General features: G+C 45.9%; 1 protein-coding gene across 1 annotated transcript; it reads left to right on the forward strand.

Annotated features, from left to right (window-relative positions):
- Positions 1 to 34: 34 nt before the first annotated feature.
- On the forward strand, positions 35 to 25896 carry LOC120860967 (beta-1,3-galactosyl-O-glycosyl-glycoprotein beta-1,6-N-acetylglucosaminyltransferase 4). Its single transcript, XM_040236672.1, has 2 exons — positions 35 to 176; positions 24531 to 25896. Exon 2 carries the CDS (start codon positions 24532 to 24534, stop codon positions 25894 to 25896), a length of 1365 nt encoding a protein of 454 aa, XP_040092606.1. The 5' UTR covers positions 35 to 176; position 24531.
- The last annotated feature ends 907 nt before the right edge of the window (positions 25897 to 26803 follow it).

Below are 26803 nucleotides of genomic sequence, written 5' to 3' on the forward strand. Positions count from 1 at the left end.
GGGCGCGCCGAGGAGGTGGCGGCGGAGGACGAGGAGGAGGCGAGAGCCCGGAGCCAGCGGCTGCCGCCGCCGCCGCCGCCGAGGGGCCGGGATCCCGAAGCGCAGCTCGCGGCCGGGCCGGAGCGACTCGTCCACCCGCGGGGACTCCGCGCCCGGGGCTCCCCCGCTCCCTTTTCGTAAGTCCACTCGGCCACGCAGGCCGGCGAGGAACGCTCGGGGCCAGCGTGCGGGGGCTCCTGGCCCAGCCGCGGCTGCCCGGGACCCCTTCCTCACGACTTTCACTTCCCCGCCGGGGAGAACTTGGGCGCCGCGTCCCTCGCTCGGTGGGGGAGGGAGAGGTAGGAAGGAAGGGGTCGGCCCGGGGCAGCCGCCGCGCGAGCCTAGCTGAGCCCTGGCCGGGCTGCGCGCCCTCGTTGACTCGGGCCCCTGCCGGCGGCCGGACGCCGGAAAGTTCTCCGAGGCCGGCCGGCTGCGGGGCGGTCCGCGCGCGTCTGCCTGAGGCTGCCCTGCAGAGACGCGGCCGTGGTGCCCGCATCCCGGGCTCCCGGGGCCGGGCAGGGCCGGTCTGGGAGGCCGGGAGCCGCCGGGCGCACCCGTACCTGGGTTTCGTCCCGGGCTCTCCCCGAGCGGTGAGGACGCGGCTCCCCGACGCTCCCCTTCCCGGACTGGGGTCCTGCGGTCTCGCTCCTCCCGGCCACCGAGAGCCGCCCAGGTGAGGGGCGAGGGGCGGGTCCGCGAGGGACCTGCGGAGCCGGGGGCCGGACGCGCGCTGCGCCGCGCCATCGCCAGCCTCTCCGCAGCCCCGGACCCGCGGCGCCGAGCCGCGCTGCCCGGGGGCGGCGGAGGCGAGGGGGCGGGCGCGGGACGCGGCGCGCGGGAATGGGCTCCTGGCGCGGCTTCTCCTTTAGGACCAGATGGGAGTGCGCGTCTTTCAGTAGGTCGCGGATTAGAAGCTGCGGAGCGGTCCTCCCCGCCGCGCCTGCCGCTGGGACGAGCTTCTGCGCTTTTTACGGTCAAGTTTTCGTACCGCAGAGCTTGGCCCGGATCGTCCCCTTGTGAGGTGGCAGCACCTCCTCCATCGAGCTGGGAGCCTCCGAGGATCTGAGCCAAGAGATCTGGGCTCTCGAGTCAGTTTAGCATCTTCACGTAGGCTAACAGTGCGAGCGGATGGATACTGTATGTGCATTTCAGAACTGAGCTGTCCTGCCTTGGTGAGGTGTTCCTTGTGGTTGTAGTGGGGACCGTGTTTTCCTCTCGGTGGAAAAGGGAGAGGTGACCTTCGCCCTTAGGCACTTGGCGTTCCCTCTTCTCGTCCTTTAAACTGAAAAGAGGCAAACCAGATTTAGGGAGTTGGGAATGACATTCAGTGATATTAAATTAAATGTTCACGTGGTTTGGTAGATAGAAGTCACCTCTTCTGGTTTTACAGAAGCATGCCTTTATTGAACCACCTATCAGTTTAAGACAATCTAGAACCTAGCCGTCAGTTTTAACAGGTTTTGTTGATGGCGTCTTGAGGAAGTAAAATCTTTAGAAGTCAGGAGGTTACTGCAGAGAGCAGTTCCTCTGTTGCACTTTCTAAGAATCAATTCTCGGTGAGAAATGATCGATTAAGCTGCTGTTGAATCGTATCATGCTTGTACTTGCAGAGAAACAGTATCCAAAGAATCAGGTTGTGTGGCACTGAGCGAAAGGAGGATTTCCTTTGGGGGCGGGAAGTGGGGACAACTGTAAATTTGTCTCCTTTGAGAGGCACATTTACTGAATGCCACAAGGTCTGCGCAGAGGGAGGTAAGAGTGAATGGCAGTAAGTCAAGGTGGGCGCTTGGCATCACACTAAGTTCCCTCAGGATAGGTGGGTAGTCAGTAGTTATCATACTGACTTTGCATGAGCTCACTTGGGCGGGCGGGGGCAGGTGGGGCTGTAGTGATGTCCAGTTCCTGGTCCCCTGAGAATGACGACAGAAACCACAGAAGCCGCACTGTTCACCATCTACTGAAACAGTGTTTTGAAGCCCACGTGACAGTGAAATTTGAGGTTTTACATTGTAGATCATGGAATGGTAAGGAGGAACGTAGATGGAAACCCTGAAAGAGAGCTGCACTGTAGCTCAGAGTGGCCCCTGGAATGTGACTGCTCAGTATGATTTGGTGCCCTGGGCCTCATCATAGCCCCACATACTGAAAGTAAAACTGTGATGGCTAAAACTTTGATTATGAGGTAAAACTGTGATTTCCTTTTTTGGCTTAGATGCAGGAAGAAGGCAATAAGATCGTAAGAGTTGTGTGATGTGAGGTTGAAAAGCCAATCCGTCCAAATTCAGTGAGCCCTTACTGTGTGCCAGGCCCATATTGGGGTGCAGTGGGACAGATGCAGCTCACTGATCTGGGGGAGGCAGGAAGCCTTCTGGGGGAGATTTGAGGTGGACCTGATGGATGAGTGGGATTCTCAGGTGGCTAAGTGGTAAAGAACCCACCTGCCAAGGCAGGCAACACAGGAGACCTGGGTTCAATCCCTGGGTTGGGAAGATCCCCTGAAGGAGGAAATGGTAACCCACTCCAGTATTCTTGCCTGGAAAATTCCATGGGCAGAGCCTGGCAGGCCACAGTCCCTGGGGTCGCAAAGAGTTGGATACAATTGAATGACTAAGCACACAATCACTGTGGTCTGATGGATGGTAGAAGGCACATAACTAAGCTGTAATAAGTTAAAAACAGTCTGATTATGCTGCCATTCTACTATCAAACTCATAAAACATAAACCTTCACCATCTACTGAAATGACGTTTGGAAGCCCACATGACCGTGAAATTTGAAGTTTTACTTTGTAGATCGTGGAAATTTAATGATGAGGGGGAACATAGATGGAAACCATGAAAGAGAGCTGCACTGTAGCTCAGAGTGGCCCCTGGAATGTGACTGCTGAGAGTCCCTGGCTCTGACCCTTCCACTGCCCAGCTTGTGACCTTGCACACGTTTCCTTACCTTTCTGCCCTGGTTTTCTGGTCTCTGAAATGGCCCCACGTCGGAGGGGTGTGTGTGTTCTGTTCCTGCTCAGGGGCTGTGGGGAGGATTGCCTGTGGCCATGAGGTGTGCACAAAGTAGGCATGTGTGCATTGTGTGTGCACAACACTTGTGTGTACCTCATCTTTATACAGTGTGTGCCTGTGTGCATCGTACCTGGTGCATAATGAATGCTCGGTAAGCCTTAGAGCGGGTGGTTTTATGATGATGATCTCATTCCCATCATTTCCTGATGAAGAATCGGAGACTCAGAATTTTGAGATCCTGTCCCAAGTCCAAAGAGCCCAACAGCGGTGGAAGTTAAGGCCAGGATCCCATTTGCCTGACTCACAGGCAGGATCACTTCCCCTTAGCATGTCAACAAGTGTCACGAGCTGGATGCTGCATGAAATTCATAAAAGGATCTGGTCACTGCTTGTCAGAATGCAAGAAGCAGAGCGGATAATAACAATGTCAAGGCTTACAGACTTTTCCCAAGCAATTTAGAGATATATGTTTTGTATTAATTTGCATTGCTTTGCACGTCATTTTATATGCATTTTCACATGCTGGTTATTTACCAAGTGGGATCTACAGGCTGAAGCTTCACATATATAAGATTAAATTATATTAATCAAGAGTTGAATGCAGCTGCTTCAAAACCTAGTGGGCCCCCAGGCATAGTGTGCTCAGTGTGGATTTTAAGGGAAAGGATTGGGTCAATATTTACTATTTTAGAAGATATGGGAAACCAGAAACCAGATACCATTTGGTAAAAGCAGGTCACATCTTAATATGTAGTGAAGCTTGATTTGCTGAACACAATAGAAAATTAAGGAAAAATAGAAGGCCAGAGGGAAACTGCCTATTATATAAAAAATGCCAGAAATGGAAGCAGAAGTCTGCTTTGTGAAGCTGAACTAAGAAACACTAAGGGTCAGAAAGCAAAGGTGGAACTTCTGCTAAACAATGAGGGTTTAAAAGGAGCATATTCTTAAATATAAATGTGTGGCGTTTCAAAACCAGTAAATTCTCCCTAATTTGGACTTAGCAGAAAACAGGCCATTATGTCTTAGTAAAATCTTAGAAATATATATATTGTGAAAACAATGATGTTGTTCCTTAGAGCACTGGTTCTCAAAGTGTAATCCGTGGACAAGCTGCACCAGCGCCACCTGGGAACTTGTTAGAAATGAAGATTCTTCAGCCATCAGACCGGCTGAATCAGAACCTCTGCCAATGGGGCCCAGTAAACCTATGATTTAATATTTGGAGCCAGCTTTCATGCCTCTTTGTTTTTTCCCTTCTTTGGTCTTAGCCTTCCGTTTCCTCCTGTGATCACTAGCTCACTGTGCTGCTTACTTTTCCATCAGACAGTGTCCTGGTAGAGGGTGGTACTCAGACACAGACCCATTCATTCCTCTGTCCCACAGTCTACGCTGATGGAAAATGGTAAGATCCCTTTAGGCTCTAATGTTCTACAGCTTGTGGTTTTCATGTTGCCCAGGATTATACTGGTTTGGTTTCTGGTTTGGTTTTTCTGCCTTTTAAAAATCTTTTGGCAGTCTTGTACCAAACAAACTGTGACTCCTCCTGAATATACAGTCAGCCAGAACCCTGAACCATTCTCTTCAGATGCTTCTGTGAAATCACGTTTCTCCATCTGGTACGATGCAGTTAATTTCGTGGACCTGACTGTTAGCCTTTGTACTTACCTCTGTTCAGTTTCATCTTACTAGACCCAAGTCTGCCCAGATCTGTTTGGGTCCTTCTGTCCTTTTTCACGTGAACTTTTGAGCCCTCTGCTGATCTCTCTGCTGGTGTCCTGGCCCGAGGAAGTAATAACAACAGGAACATCTTGGTTAGCGGCCTTTGTCACAGTTAATGAGGCTTAAAAATTGGCGTCTTCGTGGACCCTGGGGGGGGCCTAAAATCGGAAGAATGCTTGTCATCAGCCCCATTGGTGTTTGCATTTAAATTACTGCTGTTTGGAAGTGCCCCTGGCATGGTTTCTCCACTTGAGGCATGTTTCCCAGATCCTTCCTGAGTGCCCTACCCCCCGACACGGTTCAGTCTCCCTAGTACATTGGGCTGGAGCAGTTGGTCTCTGACAATTGCTTTTCCCTCCCTATTATGTTTATACCATCAGCATCTTGGTTTTTTCCGTAGGTGACCCAAGGTAAGTTTCAGCTTGTTAATGGTCAGATTAAGGTGAATTCAGAAATTTTCAACTAATGGGAAGCAAAAAAATGTGCCTTGTCACTTCTCTCTGCTTCAGGACCCTAGCCATCCAGGCTCTAGAATTCAAATATTTTGTGGTCAAGTCTGTATTTTGTTGGGAGATTAGGGTTATTTAATTTTTTTAATGTGAAATTTTACTCATATATGATTCTTAAAGGAGTACACTTAAATAATATAATCACACACACAAAAAGTTTTAAAAGTCAGAAAGCAAAGCAGAACAGTTTTATAGCGAGAATGCTTTTGAGCCATGGTTGCTAGAGCGTGAAAAAATGCCTGGACTCCTGCCCTCCCACATTCATGGTCCTTCATGATCATTCATGATCTTTATCCAGTCCAAGTGGCTCGGATGGTAAAGAATCCACCTGCAGTGCAGGAGACTCGGGTTCCATCCCTGGTTGGAGAAGATTCCCTGGAGAAGGAAATGGCAACCCACTCCAGTATTCTTGCCTGGGAAATCCCATGGATAGAGGAGCCTGGCGGGCTTGAATCCATGGGGTTGCAAAGACTCGGACACCACTAAGCGACTAGCACTTTATGCAGTCCTACTGCAGCCCTCTCCCACCTCCATCATGCTGCTTTGAAAGACCAGCTGTAAACCAAACTGCAAAAAATCCCAGTAAAATCCAAGCCTACTTTCCTCCTCCAGGATGCTACCAAACCTTTTTTGATGTGACATTCAAGGTTAGCATGGCAAAGAAAAAAAAAAAAAAGTGCTGGGTGATAAGGGAACTATTTGTAATCTCTAGGAAATCTCCATGATATCCTGTACTTCTGCCTCTTTGATTGCTTTTCCTTCTTCCTACCCTCCTTGTTGTTTTTCCAGTGTAGTTCAGGGGAAAACAGATAAGGTTGTCACTTTGAAGGAAGGCTTCCTGGCTGTGCTCAGACTCAGGTCTGTCAGCGGTCTGCTCCTGGATAAAGGTTCTGCAGAACCTTGGAAACCTTGTTTTCCAATCCTGTTTCTGTAGACCTTGGTATTTCTCCTACCAGAACAGCCTATGGCAGAACTCGTTCAGATGGCAGCAGAGGGCAAGCCCAGGATCAGCAAGAACAAGGCGTGGCACAGCCCCTGTGTTCCCTTTCTCTTCCTCCTCCTTCTCTGCATCGCTGCGGTGTGGCTGGAATATTTGCACTGTGGCATCCTTGCCCCACGCCCCCACGTTCCTTCTGGGGGCAGCAAGGAGGGCTTTCTCTGCCAGCCATCCTCTTCCCCAGGTTCTCCCTTCCTTCAACCCGTCCAGCCACAGCCTGCCCTACTCTCAGGCAGAAGCAGAGAGATGTCAAAGCTGATGGGTTGGGAGAGAGAGGCGGAGTGATACACAAGGTAGGTACAAAGTAAGTCGCAAAGGCTGGATCGTGGAAAAATACTGCCAGGGTGATGTGGAGATTGTGGAACTGGAGGAAGGGATGTGGAACCAGAGGAGGGATGCGAAGGAAAAGCGAAAATGTGAGTGTCACTCCGTCGTGTCTGACTCTGCGACCCCATGGACTCTATGTAGGCCACCAGGTTCCTCTGTCCATGGAATTCTCCAGGCAACAATACTAGAGTGGGTAGCCATTCATTTCTCCTGGGGATCTTCCCAACCCAGGGCTCAAACCTCGGTCTGCCGCACCGCAGGCAGATTCTTCACTGTCTGAGGCACCAGGGAAGCCCTGACGTAAGATGAACCCCACAGCAAAAGAATCCCTAAAGAAAAGAGACTTTCTGAATGCTCGCTAGTGACTTACCTTTTCTGGGAGTTTATCTCTAAACAACAAAATTTCAATGTAACAAAACCACTGGGATTCCTCAAATTGTGTTGCCAAGTCTCTCAGAACCTCACTAGTTCTTTCTCTGTGTATTTATTCTGCCAGACAGCGTAGTCTCTAGTTGCATCTCTCCAGGCTCTAACACCATGCCTGCCTGGGACGTAGTAGACACACAGTAAATGTTTGCTGGATGGATGGGCAGCCAGTGAAAGGGAATAGAAATAGGATATATAAAAATAAAGACGTGTAAATTATGAGGACAAGTGAAAGCAAAGCCATGAACTAATATCTGTTCACTCATGTCCGCAGCAGCAGCATTCACGGTTGCCAAAAGGTAGGAGAAATGCAAGTGTCCATAAACAGACACTTTCCACAAATGGAGGAACAAAATGTGGTTTTGTGCATCCAAGGAAATACTATGCAGCCTTAAAAGGAAGGAAATTTTCACCAGCTCTGTATCGTGAGTGAACCTTGAAGGCTTGGTGTTAAGTGAGATAAACCAGCCATGAAGTGACATATTGCATGATTCCTCTAAAACAAGGTCCTTAGAGTAGTCGAATTCACAGGAAGATGAGCTAGAATGGCGGTTGCCAGGGGCCATGGAGAGGGGCGTGTTTAGTGTTTGATGGACACAGAGTTTCACTTGGGGAAGATGATGTTTTGCAGATGAGTACTGGTGATGGTTGTACAGCAGTGTAAATGTGCTTAATGCCACTGAACCATAGCAAACGAAGCAACTGACAATTAATCTCAAAAATATACAAGCAGCTCATGCAGTTCAATACCAGAAAAATAAACGACCCAATCAAAAAATGGGCCAAAGAACTAAACAAGCATTTCTCCCAGAAGACATACAGATAGCTAACAAACACATGAAAAAATGCTCAACATCACTCATTATCAGAGAAATGCAAATCAAAACCACAATGAGGTACCATCTCACACCGGTCAGAATGGCTGCTGTCAAAAAGTCTACAAGCAATTAATGCTGGAGAGGGTGTGGAGAAAAGGGAACCCTCTTATACTGTTGGTGGGAATGCAGGCTAGTACAGCCACTGTAGAGAACAGGGTGGAGATTCCTTTAAAATCTGGAAATAGAACTACCATATGACCAGCAATCCCACTGCTGGGCATACACACCGAGGAAACCAGAACTGAAAGAGACACGTGTACCCCAGTGTTCATCACAGCACTGTTTATAATAGCCAGGACATGGAAGCAACCTAGATGTCCATCAGCAGATGAATGGATAAGAAAGCTGTGGTACATATACACAATGGAGTATTCCTCAGCCATTAAAAAGAATACATTTGAATCAGTTCTAATGAGGTGGATGAAACTGGAGCCTATTATACAGAGTGAAGTAATCCAGAAAGAAAAACACTTATACAGTATATTAACTCATGTATGTGAAATTTAGAAAGATGGTAATGACAATCTTATATGCAAGACAGCAAAATAGACACAGATGTATAGAACAGATTTTTTTGGATCCTGTGGGAGAAGGTGAGGGTGGGATGATTTAAGAGAATAGCACTGAAACATGTATATTATCATATGTGAAATAGATCACCAGTCCAGGTTCAATGCACGGGACAGGGTGCTCAGGGCTCGTGCACTGGGACAGCTCTGAGGGATGGGATGGGGAGGGAGGTGGGAGGGGGCTTCAGGATGGGGAGCACATGTCCACCCATGGCGGATTCTTGTCAATGTATGGCAGAAACCACCACAATATTGTAAAGTAATTAGCCTCCAATTAAAATTAATTAATTAAAAGAAAAAGAAAAAAAAGAAAGAAACGTGGATAGAGAACAGACTTACGGACATGGGGAGAGGAGAGGAGAGGGTGAGATGTATGGAGAAAGTAACATGGAAACTGACATTACCATATGTAAAATAGACAGCCCACAGGAATGTGCTGTATGGCTCAGGAAGCTCAAACAGGGGCTCTGCATCAACCTAGAGGGGTGGGGTGGGGAGGGAGGTGGGAACGAGGTTCAGGAGGGAGGGGACATATGTATACCTATGGCTGATTCAGGTTGAGGTTTGACAGAAAACAGCAAAATTCTGTAGAACAATTATCCTTCAACTTAAAAAAAATTTTTTTAAGAGAAAAAGAAAAATGGTTGAAATTTTAACCATGAATCCATCCATGTCCATCTACCTCTCCAGCCAGCCAGCTACCCATCTTTCCATCCATCTATCCAGCCACTCACCCACCCATGACCTCGCCAACATTTATGGGACAGCTTTGCTAGGATAGGCTAAGGAACAAGACTTTTTAACACTACTGATTTTTTTTTAATGGTTTTCTCAAATGGCACCCATTGGCTTTTCCTGCCAAAATATACCCAGTGCATGAGCTGAGTTGGTCATCACTGTATTCATGGGAGTGAGCGCCCCTGACCCTCTTTCACAGATGAGGAGGCAAAGTTCTAACGAGATTAGTGACCTCTTGTCAGTGCAGTTTAGGACTTCAATTTAGAAACCTTGCCTTTAAATTCCAAACCTTAATGCTATACACAAATAAAGCAGGAGGGTGAGATGGAGGCAGCTGAGGGTATAGCAGGGAGGAGAGGAAGGGGAGCATGCAAGAGGAGGAGGGAAGAACCGCTGGACACACTTCACCCTCCATGGTGCTGATACTCTGTTTCTTGACATACAACAAGCTTGTTGCAAAACATGCTCTCACAAAGACAGCCAACCTGCAAGGTGACCTTCAGAGATCCAAGAGGGGCTATGCTGTAAGCTGAAGAGAGCTTAGCTGAGGCCTGGTGAGCAGACTGCTCAGTTCATGCCAATATCAGAGTTAAATTGGTAATTCTGAGAGTTTGCTTTTCTTCAGAGGTTTATCTAAAGCCACCATTTGCCTCTAAATCCAAACAGATGAGAATTTCAGCCTCATGTGAGACACATTTGTGCTTGCCTGTGTATACGATTATACTATTGTTCAAGTGGACACTTTAACCTGGTTTCAATTTAAGCTTGATTCGTGTGTGTGTGAAGCATTACCATTTTCATATGTTCTTTGAAAGTTGCACCTTTGCAAATTTGCTTACACATATAAAGGCTTATTTTTCTAACATAATAAAACTGTAGGGTGGGTGGTTGCTGCTGGTTGCATGGTTTGAGGATTTGGGGGCCGCGGTTGCTAGTATCCTCTTGGCCTGTTCATGGTCCCAAGGTGGTTGCTACCGTACGAACCATCATGTCAGAATTCCAAGCGGAAAAGTGGATGAATGGGGAAGGAAAGCCACACTGGCATGCCATCTGTCCTGAATCAGGCTCATCTAAGAGCTTTCGCAGACACCACACACTATGTCATTGACTGCTTCTCTACAGTGGAGGCTGGGGAAAAGTCTTTTAGAGGGGTATGGTTCTACTGTCAACAATATAGAGATTCTCTTATAAAGGGAGGGTGGATGTTGGGAGGCAACGGCCATCTTTACCAGAGCAATACCTGTTAATACAATCCTTCCCTACCAGATCTGTTTCTGAATTTCATCCCACTGAACCCTGTCTGTTCTGGCCACACTGTTTCGGTGGTTGTAACATTATAATCCACTTGGAGACCTCAAGAGTCTGATTTCTACTTTTGCATTCTATTGAGTTGGCATATAAGTTTGCTGAGATACTTAGTTTTTAACTAAATAATCTTTAAAATTTTTATTATATTAGCCCCAAATAAAACCTCCATGTTGAGACCTGTTATCTTAATTAAAGCCATTACTAAAGAATATAACCAGAAAGAAACATTCACAGATATAAAGAACAGACTGTGGCTTACCAGTAGAGAGAGGGAAGGGGGAGGGGCCAGATATGGGTAGAGGATTAAGAGGTACAAGCTGCTATGTATAAAATAAATAGGCTACATGAGTATATTGTACAACACAGGGAATATAGCCAATATTTTATAATAAGTATAAATAGACTATAACCTTTGAAAATTGTGAATCATTGTTTCGTACACCTGAAACTTAACATTATAAATCAACGATACCTCAGTAAAAATAAAAATCATAATAAGAACCATTGCTACAATGCCTCCTTTAGGAGATGCCAGCTGGAGAATTTTCTGAAGTCATTTCTAGATTTGACTTTGGGTAAGACATTTTACACAAAACCTCTGCTTTTGAAGTTACTGTTTTGGCAGAATTTTCCTGAGCCCTGCCGATTTTATTTGTTCCATCCCTTTAAGTTCCTGGATCTTAACTTTATTGTGTCTCTGTGCACACAAGTTCTCAGGACAATACAGATCTTGACTCAGTCATGACAGCCTGACAGTGTTGCCAGCCTAGAATTTTTTAGTGAAAGTGCAGAAGCATATTGAATCTCTGGCTCGGCTCCCCACCACATTGGCGGGACACAGAAGATAAACAAAGGAGCCTTTCTGATGATTTAAAACTGTGTGTGTCTAATCCATTCAAGAAGAGTGTGGCCTGGCCTTAAGCCATATCTGCTGTGCATAACCTTGATTCACATCTGTGGGTCCCTGTGCTGTCTCTGTGTTGTACTTATTTATGAGCATTGGAGATTCTACTTTAAATGCACATGTGGAAATCATAGTTATTGTACCTCTTCAGTTGCTGCATAACCTTTGAGGAATTCATTTTGGCCAGTGTGAAACAGAGTTAGCCATATAGTACCAAATAAGTGCTTCCAGAAATTCCTGGAGTGGGATGGACCCCAGGTACACGCTGGACAGAGAAAGTTTTTTTTTCTTTCTAGCACACTAAACATGCATTTGTTTGTTTAAAGGAGTTAAATGTTTTCCAGTTAAGGTTTTCCTCTTTATAGAAAAAGAAGCCAAAATAAAGCCACATTTTAAAGTTAGAACATAAAGCATAAACTGTGTATTGGTTTGTACTGAGCCAGCTAAGTATGGAAGGCAGAGATGAGAAGAACTAGAGAAAGGAATGTAACTTTGCTGTTTATAAACTTGGGAGATAAAGATTAAGTACATCAATAAACATCTTGTTTGTAACCTTTTATATCTACAAAGAAGGAAATATTTGATTTAAGCTGTTGCCAACAGAGCTAAAATATGAGAGCATAGGTATTTTTGAACCAACCCTCAACCCGGTCCCCAGCCCCAATCTTTTTTTTTTTACCTTTCTTTCTTCTTATGGAAAAAACCAATGTTTTGCAACATAATGAGGGGCACAAATGGTTATAAAATAAAAACTTCACCCAGTAGGATCATTTCTGGTCCTTTCAACTTCCTACTGCTGCTGCTAAGTTGCTTCAATAGTCTCCAACTCCACGCGACCCCATAGACGGCAGCCTGCCTTCCCTGGGATTCTCTAGGCAAGAACACTGGAGTGTGTTGCCATTTCCTTCTCCAACGCTTGAAAGTGAAAAGTGAAAGTGAAGTCGCTCAGTCATGTCCGACTCTTAGCGACCCCATGGACTGCAGCAAGGACTTCTTAAGTCATATAGCTTTGCCCAGCAGGATACACAAGCAGCTTTTGAGGTTTGCCCTGTGGAGCAGATGAAACAAAGCGCAGAATCCTTGGCTGTCTCCTAATTGGTGTGACTATAAAAAGCTGGCTGAGTTCGGCAGTTTTTTGCTCCATTGCTGCAAGCCCAGATTTCTGATGACCTTGAGGGTCGGACGTGAGGTAAATACAGCTTGATTTGGGTTGCTCGTTTCCCATGTGACCTTAAATGACCCTATAAATCTCTCCCAAGCTTGAGAGGAGCCAGCCAAGTTGCTATTTGGAAGAATTATAATGTAAAGAGGTATTTGATAGACTGAGATTCCCATCCAGCATTTTTATTCAGACCTCTGTTCTCACATCTTGTGGGTTAAGTAAACCTTTGTTTAAGAAACATTGTGAGCATAGCCCTTGTACTTGTCAACAGAAGCCTGCTGCCTGTAGAGGAAACTCTCAGTTGTGACATGTTTCCCAGGGACCATAACCAGATCCCCTTTGGATGAAGGGCATCTCGTTGCCGCAGTGAGACGGTTTTAACTGAACGGACAATCCGAGCAACTGAGCCAGGGGAGGCCCTATTCAAGGGTGGGTTTTGTGTACTCAAATTGCTGCAGCTTTCTCAGGACTGCTTTGTCAGTGGTTCCTGGAGATGGCTTTGCTTGCCAGGGATCCTAGAGGGAGTCACTGCAATTTTGTCCTATCTAGAGAATCGCCCTAAAGATAATGAACTCGGGGAAAGTTTATAGCTACTGCAATGCGTGCAGTTACAAAACAGTTCAGCTGGTTGTAACCACGCAGAAGTAGTTCTGTTGGCTCTCCTTGGGTGTCTCTTAAAGGAATTCTTTGGCTCTTGATCTTTCAAAAGATATAGAGCAGACGTAGGGAAAAAATTCTAAGTTTTAAAATTTTAAATTTAACTAGAGTAAATTTTTCTGCCTTTCAAAATCCAAGATAGGTGTATGTCTTCAAGAACAATATGCGTCAGGCATTAACAAAAAAAGAATGTTTTCAGGAAGTGAAAAACAAATAATAATTGAATGTCAGAAAGAAGAGAATAATGAATGTACTATTTTAGAAATATAATGAATGTACTATTTTGTAAAACTGGGAAAGAGTCAATATGTTGGTTTCCCAAGAAATCATCCATCTTGTAAAGGTTCTAGTACCTGACTTCTGCATACCACAGTTCTCTTTGCATAGTTATTTCACATGCATGGTGGTATAAGACATTCATAACAGCACTGCTGGGGTGCAAATCCATTATCCTGCTCAACACCTGGGAAATAAAAACTTACCCAAGATTAGATGAGGCTTTCCCAGGTGGCACTGCCTGCCAATGCAGGAGACGCCAGAGATGCAGGTTCGAGCCCTGGGTCAGGAAGAGCCCTTGGAGAAGGAAATGGCAACCCACTCCAGTATTCTTGCCTGGAAAATTCCATGGACAGAAGAGCCTGGTGGGCTACAGTCTCAAAGAGTCAGACACACCTGAGCATGCATGCCTGTGCAGATAAGATTAAATGACTTAACCAGGGTCACTTGAGGCATTTTGCTGGGAGAGCCCAGATGGAACATGAGTCTTCTGAGTTTGTCTTGCTGAGCAGCACTCTGGGCCAGGTAGGTGTGTACTTGGGGCAGGCGGTAGAGTATAAATAAGGCTTGTCCCAGAGACAGACATAAATAAGTTAACTGCTGCTGTGATGAGGGTGGGATTCCCTGGTGGCTCAGAGGGCAAAGAGTCTGCCTCCAATGCTGGATGAGTGTTGAGAAGCAAACAGGAGTATGACATTCAGGAAAGAGATTCGAGAAGGGTGATTAGAGAGGACCAGAGGGAAGAATATTTCTCTTACAACTTGAGGGATATGGAAGGGCCAGTCAGGCCAGGATTCAGGAAAAATGATCCCAACGTGAGAATAGCAAATGCAGAGGTCCTGAGGCAGGAAAGTGCAGAGGTCCCAAGGTAGTGTTCTAGGAACTTGTAGAAAGGCTGGAATTGCTTAGAGCTTAATGAGTGATTAAAAAAAAAAAAAAAGACTGAAGTTAGTTGGAGAGGAAGGCAGGGGCAGGAACTGGCTAGGCCTTCTGGCCATGGAAAGGACTTCTGATTTTAGTTTTGTGTGCAGTGAAACCCAAATGAAGGTGGTGTAGGTGTGGGGAGTGGGGCCAGGCCAGGTGTGTGATCTGACCTGATGGTTTCAAAAGATACCTTTGTCTATAGTACAGAGAGTGGGTTAGAGGGAAAGAAGGTGGGCGAGTAAGGAGGTTACTTCATATACAAGCAAAAGGTGGTGCTGGCCTGGATTAGGGTGGCTCCTGTAGCGTGGAAAGGGATGCGTGGATTCCCCGACCTTTTCGTTGTAGAACCAACAGGGTTCTTCTACTGCCAGGAGACTGAATGGCAGGCTCGCTTTACAGTTACTAGTGTAGGCTCTGAAATCAGCCACCGTTGAAAATCCTGGCTCTTCCACATCCTAGCTCTTCATCCTCTGAAACTCAGTTCCCTAATCTGAAACATGGAGACGATAGTACCTCCCCCACAGGTTTATTGGCTGAAATTCCTAAGAGTGTGAATGGTACTGGCGCTCAGCGTGGACCATTAGACAGATGGGCCTGTGTGCGTGGATGCTGGCAGAACAGCCTCAGCTAAGGGGGCAGGGGAGCCAGGTGGACCCAGTGCCTTCTGAGGGACCTGGCGGGGGGCTGGGGGGCAGCAGACGGCCCCCTCTGCCCAGTCCCTTGAAGAGAAGCAGCTGGAAATACAAAGGCCCATGTAGTGAGGGAAGGTGAGGAGTGAGACACGTCTACTGATAACTAGGCCTCTGCTTCCTCATTTAGAGAAGGAGGAGTTTGGACTCAGATCGCCACTGAAGTCCCTGGCAACTTTAGCTTTTGCTTCTAAGCTTCTTCAGGAATTATGGGATAATTAAAGCAGCTTTTGTGGGAAAGGCCCCACAAAATGTTTCAATGTTTCTTCCTGTAGAAAAGTATGATGACCTCAGTTAGAAATCCTTATTTTCTAACAGTTCACAGACTCAGTTTAGAATAGGACTCAGTTCAGTTCAGTTCAATCGCTCAGTCGTGTCCGACTCTTTGCGACCCCATGAATCGCAGCACGGCAGGCCTCCCTGTCCATCACCAACTCCCGGAGTTCACTCAGACTCACGTCCATCGAGTCCGTGATGCCATCCAACCATCTCATCCTCGGTTGTCCCCTTCTCCTCCTGCCCCCAATCCCTCCCAGCATCAGAGTCTTTTCCAGTGAGTCAACTCTTCGCATGAGGTAGCCAAAGTACTGGAGTTTCAGCTTCAGCATCATTCCCTCCAAAGAAATCCCAGGGTTGATCTCCTTCAGAATGGACTGGTTGGATCTCCTTGCAGCCCAAGGGACTCTCAAGAGTCTTCTCCAACACCACAGTTCAAAAGCATCAATTCTTCGGCACTCAGCCTTCTTCACAGTCCAACTCTCACATCCATGCATGACCACAGGAAAAACCATAGCCTTGACTAGACAGACCTTTGTTGGCAGTGTGATGTCTCTGCTTTTTAATATGCTGTCTAGGTTGGTCATAACTTTCCTTCCAAGGAGTAAGCATCTTTTAATTTCATGGCTGCAATCACCATCTGCAGTGATTTTGGAGCCCCCCAAAATAAAGTCTGACACTGTTTCCACGGTTTCCCCATCTATTTCCCATGATGTGATGGGACCAGATGCCATGATCTTAGTTTTCTGAATATTGAGCTTTAAGCCAACTTTTTCACTCTCCTCTTTCATTTTCATCAAGAGGTTCTTTAGTTCTTCTTCACTTTCTGCTATAAGGGTGGTGTCATCTGCATATCTGAGGTTATTGATATTTCTCCCGGCAATCTTGATTCCAGCTTATGCTTTCTCCAGCCCAGCGTTTCTCATGATGTACTCGGCATATAAGTTAAATAAGTAGGGTGATAATATTCAGCCTTTACATACTCCTTTTCCTATTTGGAACCAGTCTGTTGTTCCATGTCCAGTTCTAACTGTTGCTTCCTGACCTGCATACAGATTTCTCAAGAGGCAGGTCAGGTGGTCTGGTATTCCCATCTCTCTCAGCATTTTCCACAGTTTATTGTGATCCACACAGTCAAAGGCTTTGGCATAGTCAATAAAGCAGAAATAGATGTTTTTATGGAACTCTTGCTTTTTCCATGATCCAGTGGATATTGGCAATTTGATCTCTGGTTCCTCTGCCTTTTCTAAAACCAGCTTGAACAGCAGGAAGTTTACAGTTCATGTATTGCTGAAGCCTGGCTTGGAGAAGTTTGAGCATTACTTTCCTAGCGTGTGAGATAAGTGCAATTGTGTGGTAGTTTGAGCATTCTTTGGCATTGCCTTTCTCTGGGATTGGAATGAAAACTGACCTTTTCCAATCCTGTGGCCACTGCTGAGTTTTCCAAATTTGCTGGCATATTGAGTGCAGCACTTTCATGGCATCATCTTCCAGGATTTGAAATAGCTCAACTGGAATTCCATCACCTCCACTAGCTTTGTTTGTAGTGATGCTTCCTAAGGCCCACTTGACTTCACATTCCAGGATGTCTGGCTCTAGGTGAGTGATCACACCATCGTGATTATCTAGGTCGTGAAGATCTTTTTTGTACAGTTCTTCTGTGTATTCTTGCCACCTCTTCTTAATCTCTTCTGCTTCTATTAGGTCCATACCATTTCTGTCCTTAATTGAGCCCGTCTTTGCATGGAATGTTCCCTTGGTATCTCTAATTTTCTTGAAGAGATCTCTAGTCTTTCCGATTCTGTTCTTTTCCTCTATTTCTTGTCTCTCCTTGCTTATTCTTTGGAACTTTGCATTCAGATGCTTATATTTTTCCTTTTCTCCTTTGCTTTTTGCTTCTCTTTACCTGCTCACAGCCTGGTAATTACTTGCCTTTTGCAATCATCCTTTTGACTACAAGGAGATCAAACAAGTCAGTCCTAAAGGAAATCAGTCCTGAATATTCATTGGAAGGACTGAAGCTGAAACTCCAATACTTTGGCCCCCTGATGTGAAGAACTGACTCATTGGAAAACACCCTGATGCTGGGAAAGATTGAAGGCAGGAGGAGAAGGGGATGACAGAGGATGAGATGGTTGGATGGCATCACTGACTGATTGGACGTGAGTTTGAGCAAGCTCCGGGAGTTGGTTACGGACAAGTAAGCCTGGCGTTCTGCAGTCCATGGGGTCACAAAGAGTCAGGCATGACTGAGCGACTGAACTGAACTGACTGCGATCGTCCCTCTAGAACAATGATGTAAGGTCATCAGAGCAAAAAAGTGGCCTTCCTGCTCCTTTGCTGACTTCAGGTGCTCTGGGGGCACTGAAGAAATGCATCTAGGCTGTGCCGTCCCTCCTCTCATGGTCTTACTCCATAACTTTCCTTGGGTTTGATGATGAGTATGTCATCAAGGGGAGAATGAGTGGCTTTGTTGAAATCAAGGCTCTGCAGTAGGACAGGATTTCTTTTTTAGTGAACTCATCTTTATATTACTGTTTTTAAGTAATTCCTCTCTGTAAGAAAGAAACAAAATTCTGACATTTTTGTATCATAGACTCTTCAAATCTTATTTTTTACACTGACATATAGTGAGTCAAACTTTAAAAATTTATAGGAGGCCTTCCCAAGTGGCACTAGTGGTAAAGAATCCACCTCGCAGTGCAGGGAGATGCAGGAGATAAAGGTTTGATCCCTGGGTCAGGAAGATGCCCTGGCGGAGGAAATGGCAACTTGCTCTCGTATGCTTGCCTGGAAAATTCCATGGTCAGAAGAGCCTTGTGGGCTACAGTCCATGGGGTCACACACACACACACACACACACACACAGAGGGTATATTCACTATGTAGACAGAAATTGCACCCAGAAAAATTTCTAAAATAATTAGGGATTCTCAGAGAACCCAGTTTTTACCACTGGTCACTACAAGAACAAGTGAATCAGTGAATAGTCAGTTACAGGACACAAGAGTAGCTGATGGCAGAATTTCTTAGGGTGAGCTCACTTTCTTCTCCTTTCTCAGATTCCATTGACTGAACCATGGACTAATCTCTTCATCAGCATGTGGACTGACTCCAGCCCCTGGCTGCAGGAACAGAACTTGTTCATCAGCCAGCATTCCTCCAGGCAAATTCTCCATTTAAACAAGCCCTTAAACTACTGGGTGGAAGGTCTCCGGACCTCAAACATGGTTCGATGTTCCAACTTTAAGACAGTTAGATAAGACATAGTAATGAGAAATTTTAACTGAGGAATAAAACTGTTGTGAAAATATTTTTTATTTATATTCCAAAAACCAGCATTGCCTACAGGGCTTGTCCCTGCAGCAAAACTGTCTTGGGGTCAAGTTCCAGCTGAAGCACTTTCTAGCTCTTTATGTTGCTGTTCAGTCACTAAGTTGTGTCTCTTTGTGACCCCATGGACTGCAGCACACTAGGGCTCCCTGTCCATCACCGACTCCCTGAGTTCACCCAAACTCATGTCCGTTGAGTCGGTGATGCCATCCAACCATCTCATCCTCTGCCACCCCCTTCTCCTCCTGCCTTCACTCTTTCCCAGCATCAGGGTCTTTTCCAATGAGTTGGCTCTTCGCATCAGGTGGCCAAAGTATTGGAGCTTCAGCTTCAGCATCAGTCCTTCCAAAGACTATTCAGCACTGATTTCCTTTAGGATTAACTGGTTGGATCTCCTTGCAATTCAAGGGACTCTCAAGTCTTCCCCAACACCACAGTTCAAAATCATCCCTTCTTCAGTACTAGCTCTTTATAACCTTGGGCAATCTCTTAATCTCCATGTGCCTCCGTTTCCTGTCGTGTTAGAGGGATAGTGGTAGCATCTACCTGGTTGATCCGTGGAGGAAACTGCTGCTGCATGTGAAGTACCCAGAATCAGGTAACAGCTCTTTCCTGAGTGGGTCTACATTAATAGTCATGGTATTGTTAAATTAATAAAGAGCACTACATGGAAGCACTCAGGCATTGATTCTAAAATACTGAATTTATGTCAACACTTTGGGGTAAAATGGGAGCCAGATTGAAAAATAGCTCAATAAGCCATAGGTCTGGGCAGGATCTTTAAAGAACTCAGTGAGTAGTGGTAGTAACAGGAGGAGGAAGGAGGTTGTGGGGGCGCCGAGGAGGAGATGCTGAGGCTGAGAGGGGAGCCACACCAGCGTTCACCAGGGAGCCAGGATCTGGACTGTGCCAAAGCTCCGTGCATTACCTCATTTGGCCTTCAAACCCCTTTAGGTAGTTACTGTTATTTACATCCTTCTACTGATGGGGCAGAGGGGTGGCGGGTAAGGGGCTCGCCTGGGGACCCACACGGGGCCTCCCGCAAGCTGCAGCCAGGCTGTACGGCCAGGACCACGTGTGACCGCCTCTTCTCCTGCTCAGCCTGGAGCAGGAAGGTAACTCTCAGCCGCTCTGTTCTTCCTTCTGCCTTTCCACCTCCTCATGTGGTCAGAAAACTGCAGATCCTTTCCTTCACATTGTCTGCCTATAATTACCTAGTGGATTCTTTTCTTTAAAAAAAAAAAAAACAATCCGTGTACATCCTGTGTAATACTGGGGAAAAAACCAAGATTCAGTCTTCCCAGACAAGCTGGGCACTGGGGGAAAAAAGACCTGGGGCGTGTTCCGAGGGCGTCTGTGGGGACTCCTTTAACCCAGGCTCCCGAACCCTCACAGCGCAGGGAGCGGGGAGCCTTTCCAGTCCCCAGTTTGAGACTCAAGAGGGTCTCAAGAGGGTCACTTGTTCAGTCTTAAAGCTACTGCCACTCCGGGGACTCCAGCCTGGGTCTGGGTGCCCTGAGCCCTCCCATCTGCTCTCTCTTCCCCCAGCTGCTCCCTGTGCGCTCCTGGGAAGGTGTGCGGGTGTGCAGGGAGGGAGCAGGCAGGGGAGGGAGGTGGGGGGCAGAGGCCAGCTCGCCTGCAACGTGGACGGTGGGCCCCGCATTCTCAGTGCCCGAGCTAGACTGCATTCACCATTTTTCTTCCCTGGTTATTTTCCCTTCCCCTTCCTGCCCCTATGAGGAGGCAGGTACTGCAGTGACAGCCCTGGGTTTTAAATTGCCGATGAAGGAGAGGTCATTGAAGAGCTGCTAATGGCTGTGGCCGTTTCACCCTGAAGGCAATTATAAGCACTTAGCTGGGGTGTGCTTTGGAGTGCCTGCTGTTTCCTTTAAGACTGTGAACCATGCCTGGGAGGGCAGGGGGAAATAAGATGGCTTGGGAAGAATGCTTTATTCCTCGTCCCTGTTGGGGTTTTATTGAATTATCCAGATAGAACTCATTTGATGCAGCGGTCAACCTTCGTTGCCATTTCCTTCTGCGTCATCACGAGGCCCTTGCACCCGTGTGGTGATAACTCCCCAGCACATCAGCTTCCTCTCCTGCCTGGCTGGGTAGGAAGGAAATACCCCTTCTCCCAGGAGCGGGCAATTATCTGTAATGTAATTATGAGACTACTTCAAGGAAGAGACACATCTACCTGCTCTCTGCCCATGAGCCATTCGGAGGGAAAGAGCAGATGGGGTGCTTGTTGAGGGGGCATGGCTGTGCTGGTTCCCAGGACAGTCTGAGCTGGGCCAGGAGGCCGTGGCTGCCCAGGGGAGGGTCCCAGGGCGCCTGGGGCAGGAGAGGTGGCAGCCCACTGAGAGAAGTCCTATGGGAGCATCCTGGGCCCCGGGTCTGAGCTTTGCCAACCAGAGAGAAAAGTTAATTCTAAAGGAAGACAGGGAGGGAATCCGGGCGGCCCAGAAGCTTGCTTTCTGACTCCTCACATGCCAGGCATTTTTAAGAAGGAGAACTTATCTGTCTCCAGGGTAGCCTTTAACATCAGGGAAGCAAGCAGCCTTCCAGTTCTGTCCTGTCCTAAGTCCTCGTGAAGCATCTTCATCTGCTCACTGTGGCCAAAAATGCCTTTGAAAGCACTCCCTTTCCCAAGTTAGAAGGAACAAGGGGTGGAGGTACAAGCCTTTGGATCAGAAAGAGCTTTTATCAGATCCTGAAAGGGGCTTTCAGCCTCTTCCCAGCTCTGGGGAGAGTCAGCAGGTTATCCCCCCGGGCGCTGAAGCCTTTGCTTTTAATAAGTGTGAGGATGATGGTCAGCAAAGATGTTGTCTGGGCCTGGTAACTGGGAAGGAGAAGAAAGGATGAATTTGAGGGGTATTTGTGAAATGATCATATGGGTGTACAGTAAATGGAAGAGTCAAGTGGCTCTTGCGTTTCAACCTTGAGTCATTGAGTGGATAAATTGAGACGGACAACACAGGAGAGGTGAAGATGTCCTGTTCACTTACGGACTTACTGAAGTGGGGTCCCCAAGGGCTAAGTGGGGATGTCTATCAGGCAATTGGATGTTCATGTCAGAAGCTTGGGCAAGAGGTGGGGGCTGAAGATAAAGACTCTGGCAGTGTATACATGGAAGGTGAAATTCTGAAAGCAAGGGAAAGTGTTCATGAGAAGAGCAGTAAGCTGAGAATAGGACCCTGGGGAAACCAGAGGAGAGTCTGAGGTGTGGCAGGAGAACACAAACTCTGCAGGGCACTTCACTGTTGATAAATAAGGTGTCATTCTTTAAAGGGAGTAATTCAAGTGAAGGTGGATCAGAGTATGTCATTCCTACAGGAGCTTTTTCAATTAATCTATATAAAATAAATCTACAAAAGTAAATCAGGTTCAAATGTCTTGCTATTTCTTTCTAAGGAAATTGGGTTCAATGATTATGTCCTTGTTCAAGATTTATTGAGATGTATAAGGAAATTCTATGTGGGCTCCTCAGACCTCCCCAGTTCTCAGTATTTGAACCTGCTGGAAGCATTGCTAGGAGCTTGGCCAGCCTTGCTGTCCTCAAGCCTCGGGGTAATACTTTGTGGATTTGCCAATTTCCTGCTGCTTCCCAAATAAGTACATGTAATGCCGGTCCACTCGGTAGCCCATTTTTATCTGATAAAGTAATATAATCATTTTTTAAACATGTTCGTCTATTTGGGTGCAGTAATATAATCATTTTTAACATTCAAATAATCCAAAAGGCTATCTGGTGAAAAATAAATCCCCTCTCCCCCAGGTCCCAGATTCTTAGTCCTTATGAAAATATTGGCGTTCAGCTGCCTGTTTTTGTCAATAAAGTTTTACTGGCACACAGTCATTTACACACAGTCACGTCCAGTCAGTTTACCCACTATCTGTGGCTGCTTTCCTACTATAGTGGCAGAGTTGAGCAGCTGTGACAGAGAAAGAAAAAGCTTACTGGCGTGTGCTCTTCGTGTGTAGGCTGCTGGGTGTATGTAGTCTTTTTTGGACACACATGTGAGCTCACTCTACACTGTTTTCTGTGTGGTCCTGGGTAGAAATAGGACCAAATAGCATCAAATCTTTCTATTTCATAGTCTGTGGTGTGGACTGTCCCACAGAGGCATGTGCACATTCGTCTCAGCTCGGGTGTGATTAATCACTGTCCTGTAGGACGTCTTAGTGGTTTTCAGTTTTTAGCCTGACCTGCAGGGAACCTTCACACACACGTGAACTCTCTGGATAAGTGCATAAAACTGACAGATTCAGCCAAACTGGCCCCCTACCACATACCCTCAATGAGTCAGATTCTTTTCCTTTTAAGGGCTAAATTGCTAATCCCTGTGAGGAAAAGGGAGCTAACAAAATAAGGGAACTATGCAAGTTTACCACATTGGTGTAATCTGAATAAAATTTTACAATGTCTAATATTTACTATAGCCTCCTTTAGGGTCTGCCCAGTGCTCTTTTTTCTGAAACTGACTGTGTTAGTCTACATAGGCCGCTATAATAAAATATCACAGACTGGGTGGCTTATAAACAACAGAAATATATTGCTCACAGTTCTAGTGGCTGGGATGTCTGGGATCAAGACTCCAGCAGATTCCATACCTGATGAACGCTTGCTTCTTAGCTCACAGATAACAGTCTTCGCACGGTTTTCCTCACATGATGGAAGGGGCAAGGGAGCTAGCTGGCAGGTCTCTTTTATAAGAGCACCTATCCTATGCATTTGGACTTCACCCTCAAGACCTAAAAACTTCCCCCAAAGCCCCACCTCCTGATACAATCAACTTAAATTGGTGATTAGGTTTCAACTTTAATTTGGGGGAGGATGCAGACATTCAGTTTATAGCAGTGGAGTTGAGTGGGCTTTCCCCATTTGACTTCAGATCTAGGTCTAATCAGAATCTGAAGGTAAAAATCAAGATGGGTATTCCTTTTAGCCTCAGATGGGTCGTTTACATTTTCAGTGACCTCTTTGTTGTTGTTATTCAGTCACTCAGTTGTGTCCAACTCTTTGCGACCCTGTGAAATGTGTGCAGCACTCCAGACTTCCCTGGTCTTCACCATCTCCCAGAGTTTGCTCAAACTTATCTCCACTGAGTCGGTGATGCCAGCCAACCATCTCATCCTGTGTCACCCCCTTCTCCTCCTGCCTTCAATCTTGCCCAGCATCAGGGTCTTTTCCAATGAGTCAGCTCTTTGCATCAGGTGGCTAAAGTTTTGGAGCTTCAGCTTCAGCATCAGTCCTTCCAACGAATATTCAGGACTGATTTCCTTTAGGATGGACTGGTTGGATCTCCTTGCTGTCCAAGGGATTCTCAAGAGTCTTCTCCAGCACCACAGCTCAAAAGCATCAATTCTTTGGTGCTCAGATTTCTTTATGGTCAAACTTACATCTGTATATGACTACTAAAAAATCCAGTCTTCTAGACCTCTGTGCAAACCACAGCAATCCTGCAAATATGCTAAGCATAAAATCAGACAATTAAGATACTTAGTACCTATATTTAAGGAGTTAACATTATTTTTCATTCTAATATTTGGTAACCATATCTCTCAAAATTCGATATCTAACAAAGAATACGACAAAATACAACCATTGTACATATTTCCATTTCCTTATTTCTGGATTCTTTAAAGGGCAAGAACACTTATTTAAATCATTTCTGGGCCCAGCATTCTGCCTAGTGTGTGGTAGGCAGCTAGTGGATGTTGGTTGAACTGAGCTAATTTTCTCTTCCTATTTCAACTGAATTGTTTGTTTGTTCTCTTACAGAATGAAGACATTCAAATGTTGTTTTAAATATCACCTACAACAGAAAGTTTTCATCCTGTTTCTAACCCTATGGCTATTCTCCTTGTTGAAGCTCCTAAATGTTCAACGATTCCTCTTCCCTGAACGGGGCATCTACTTGGTTGAGTACTCTTTAAGTACCTCGCCTTTCGTAAGGAACAGATACACCCATGTCAAGAATGAAATCGGATATGAGATTAACTGTTCGGGTGTCTATGAACAGGAGCCTTTGGAAATTGGCAAGAGTCTGGAAATAAGAAGACGAACCATCATCGACTTGGATGATGACGATGTTGTGGCGATCACCAGTGATTGTGAGATTTATCAGGCGCTACGAAGCTACGATGAAAAGCTTGTTTCAGAGGAGGAGAAAAGCTTCCCCATAGCCTATTCTTTGGTTGTTCACAAAGATGCAGTTATGGTTGAAAGGCTAATCCTTGCTATATACAACCAGCACAATATTTATTGCATCCATTATGACCAAAAATCATCAGATACCTTCAAAGTTGCCATGAACAATTTAGCTAAGTGCTTCTCCAATATTTTCATTGCTTCCAAATTAGAGACTGTGCAATACGCACACATTTCCAGACTCCAGGCTGATTTAAATTGCTTGTCAGACCTCCTCAAGTCTTCAGTTCAGTGGAAATATGTTATCAACCTGTGTGGGCAGGATTTTCCTTTGAAGTCAAACTTCGAATTAGTGTCAGAGTTGAAGAAACTCAATGGATCAAATATGTTAGAGACAGTGAAACCCCCTAGCACTAAGACGGAAAGATTCACTTTTCACCATGAACTCAAACAGGTACCTTATGAATATGTGAAACTACCGACGAGGACGAACATTTCCAAGGAGGCCCCCCCTCATAACATCGAGATATTTGTTGGCAGTGCTTATTTTGTGTTAAGTCGAGCATTCATTAAATATATTTTCAACAACTCCTTTGTTAAAGACTTTTTCGCCTGGTCTAAAGATACATACTCACCTGATGAGCACTTTTGGGCTACCTTAATTCGGGTACCCGGAATCCCTGGGGAGATTTCTAAGACAGCCCAGGATGTGTCTGACCTGCAGAGTAAGACCCGCCTGGTCAAATGGAATTATCTAGAAGGCCTTTTCTATCCCAGTTGTACTGGCTCTCACCTCCGAAGTGTGTGTATCTATGGAGCAGCGGAACTAAGGTGGCTTATGAAATACGGACATTGGTTTGCTAATAAATTTGATTCTAAGGTGGACCCCGTCTTGATTAAATGCTTGGCAGAAAAGCTTGAAGAGCAGCAGAGAAAGTGGATCACACTGTCTTCAGCAAAGTTATTTACGGTTAAACCTTCCATAACCACCTCATGATAAAACTGTAATGGAAAAAAAGGTGAAGATGGAATTGCATGCTATACCATGGCCAGTACCATTTGAAAGGGGTCTACAATTCCATGAACAAGGGAAAGTGACCTGGCCTTTGGTGACAACTAGTCTGCAATTGGCTGGGTGTTTTTATGTGTGTTTTCGCTTGTAATCTCACTGAGCTAAGTGGGAGATTTTAAACAGTAATCTGATCTGTATTGAGTTTCTGCTGTATACCAGGCACTTTTTAAAAAAACATACAGGAATTAAATCCAAGTTGTCGTGAGTACAGTTACCCCAGTCACACAGCAATCTTTATATCTTAGGTTCTCCGCATAACAATCAGGGTGCCGTGGAAGAAGTGGTGGAAGGATTACATAACCGTGTTAACCACCAGTTTCAGAGCAGGGTTTAAGCACAGTGACCACACTCCACTTGCCTGTTAATTCAGCTCCTTAGACTCTCCTCGACCATTAGAATATTAGAGAGACTGTATTACCTCAGAAGAACTCAAAGAATTGGTCAATTTCCTACTTGCCAAAGCGTAACTTACCTTGTGGAACCTTGTTTGTGGAGTGCAGGGCCCGGGACTTTGACGGCCTGCGTTTCTACTGTGTGAGTGTCAGGAAGGTGGAGGGGTGCCTGGAGGAGGGCGGGTGCTGCTGAGGGGGAATGAAGGGGTCTCTATGACTTTTCCATCACATTTCGCAACGGTGTCCTGAATGGCCTCCTATTTTAATTCAGCTGTTTCTTTAAAACATATTTTCTGGTTAAAATTAAAAACTGCTTAACAGCTCAGTGTCACTCTCCAGAGCATCGAACCTAAGTCTTTCAGTTCATAGATTATCAGTATATGTAAGTTGTTGTTGTTGTTGTTTTTACAGCGCAATAGGTATAATTTTGTTTCGTGAAA

The sequence above is a fragment of the Oryx dammah genome, unplaced genomic scaffold (assembly GCF_014754425.2).
Source record: "Oryx dammah isolate SB20612 unplaced genomic scaffold, SCBI_Odam_1.1 HiC_scaffold_11210, whole genome shotgun sequence".
In the NCBI taxonomy this organism is placed as follows: Eukaryota; Metazoa; Chordata; class Mammalia; order Artiodactyla; family Bovidae; genus Oryx; species Oryx dammah.

Bases quoted from the DNA above. Each gene is read 5' to 3' on its own strand.
- LOC120860967 (XM_040236672.1), top strand. From the start codon at position 24,532: ATGAAGACATTCAAATGTTGTTTTAAATATCACCTACAACAGAAAGTT.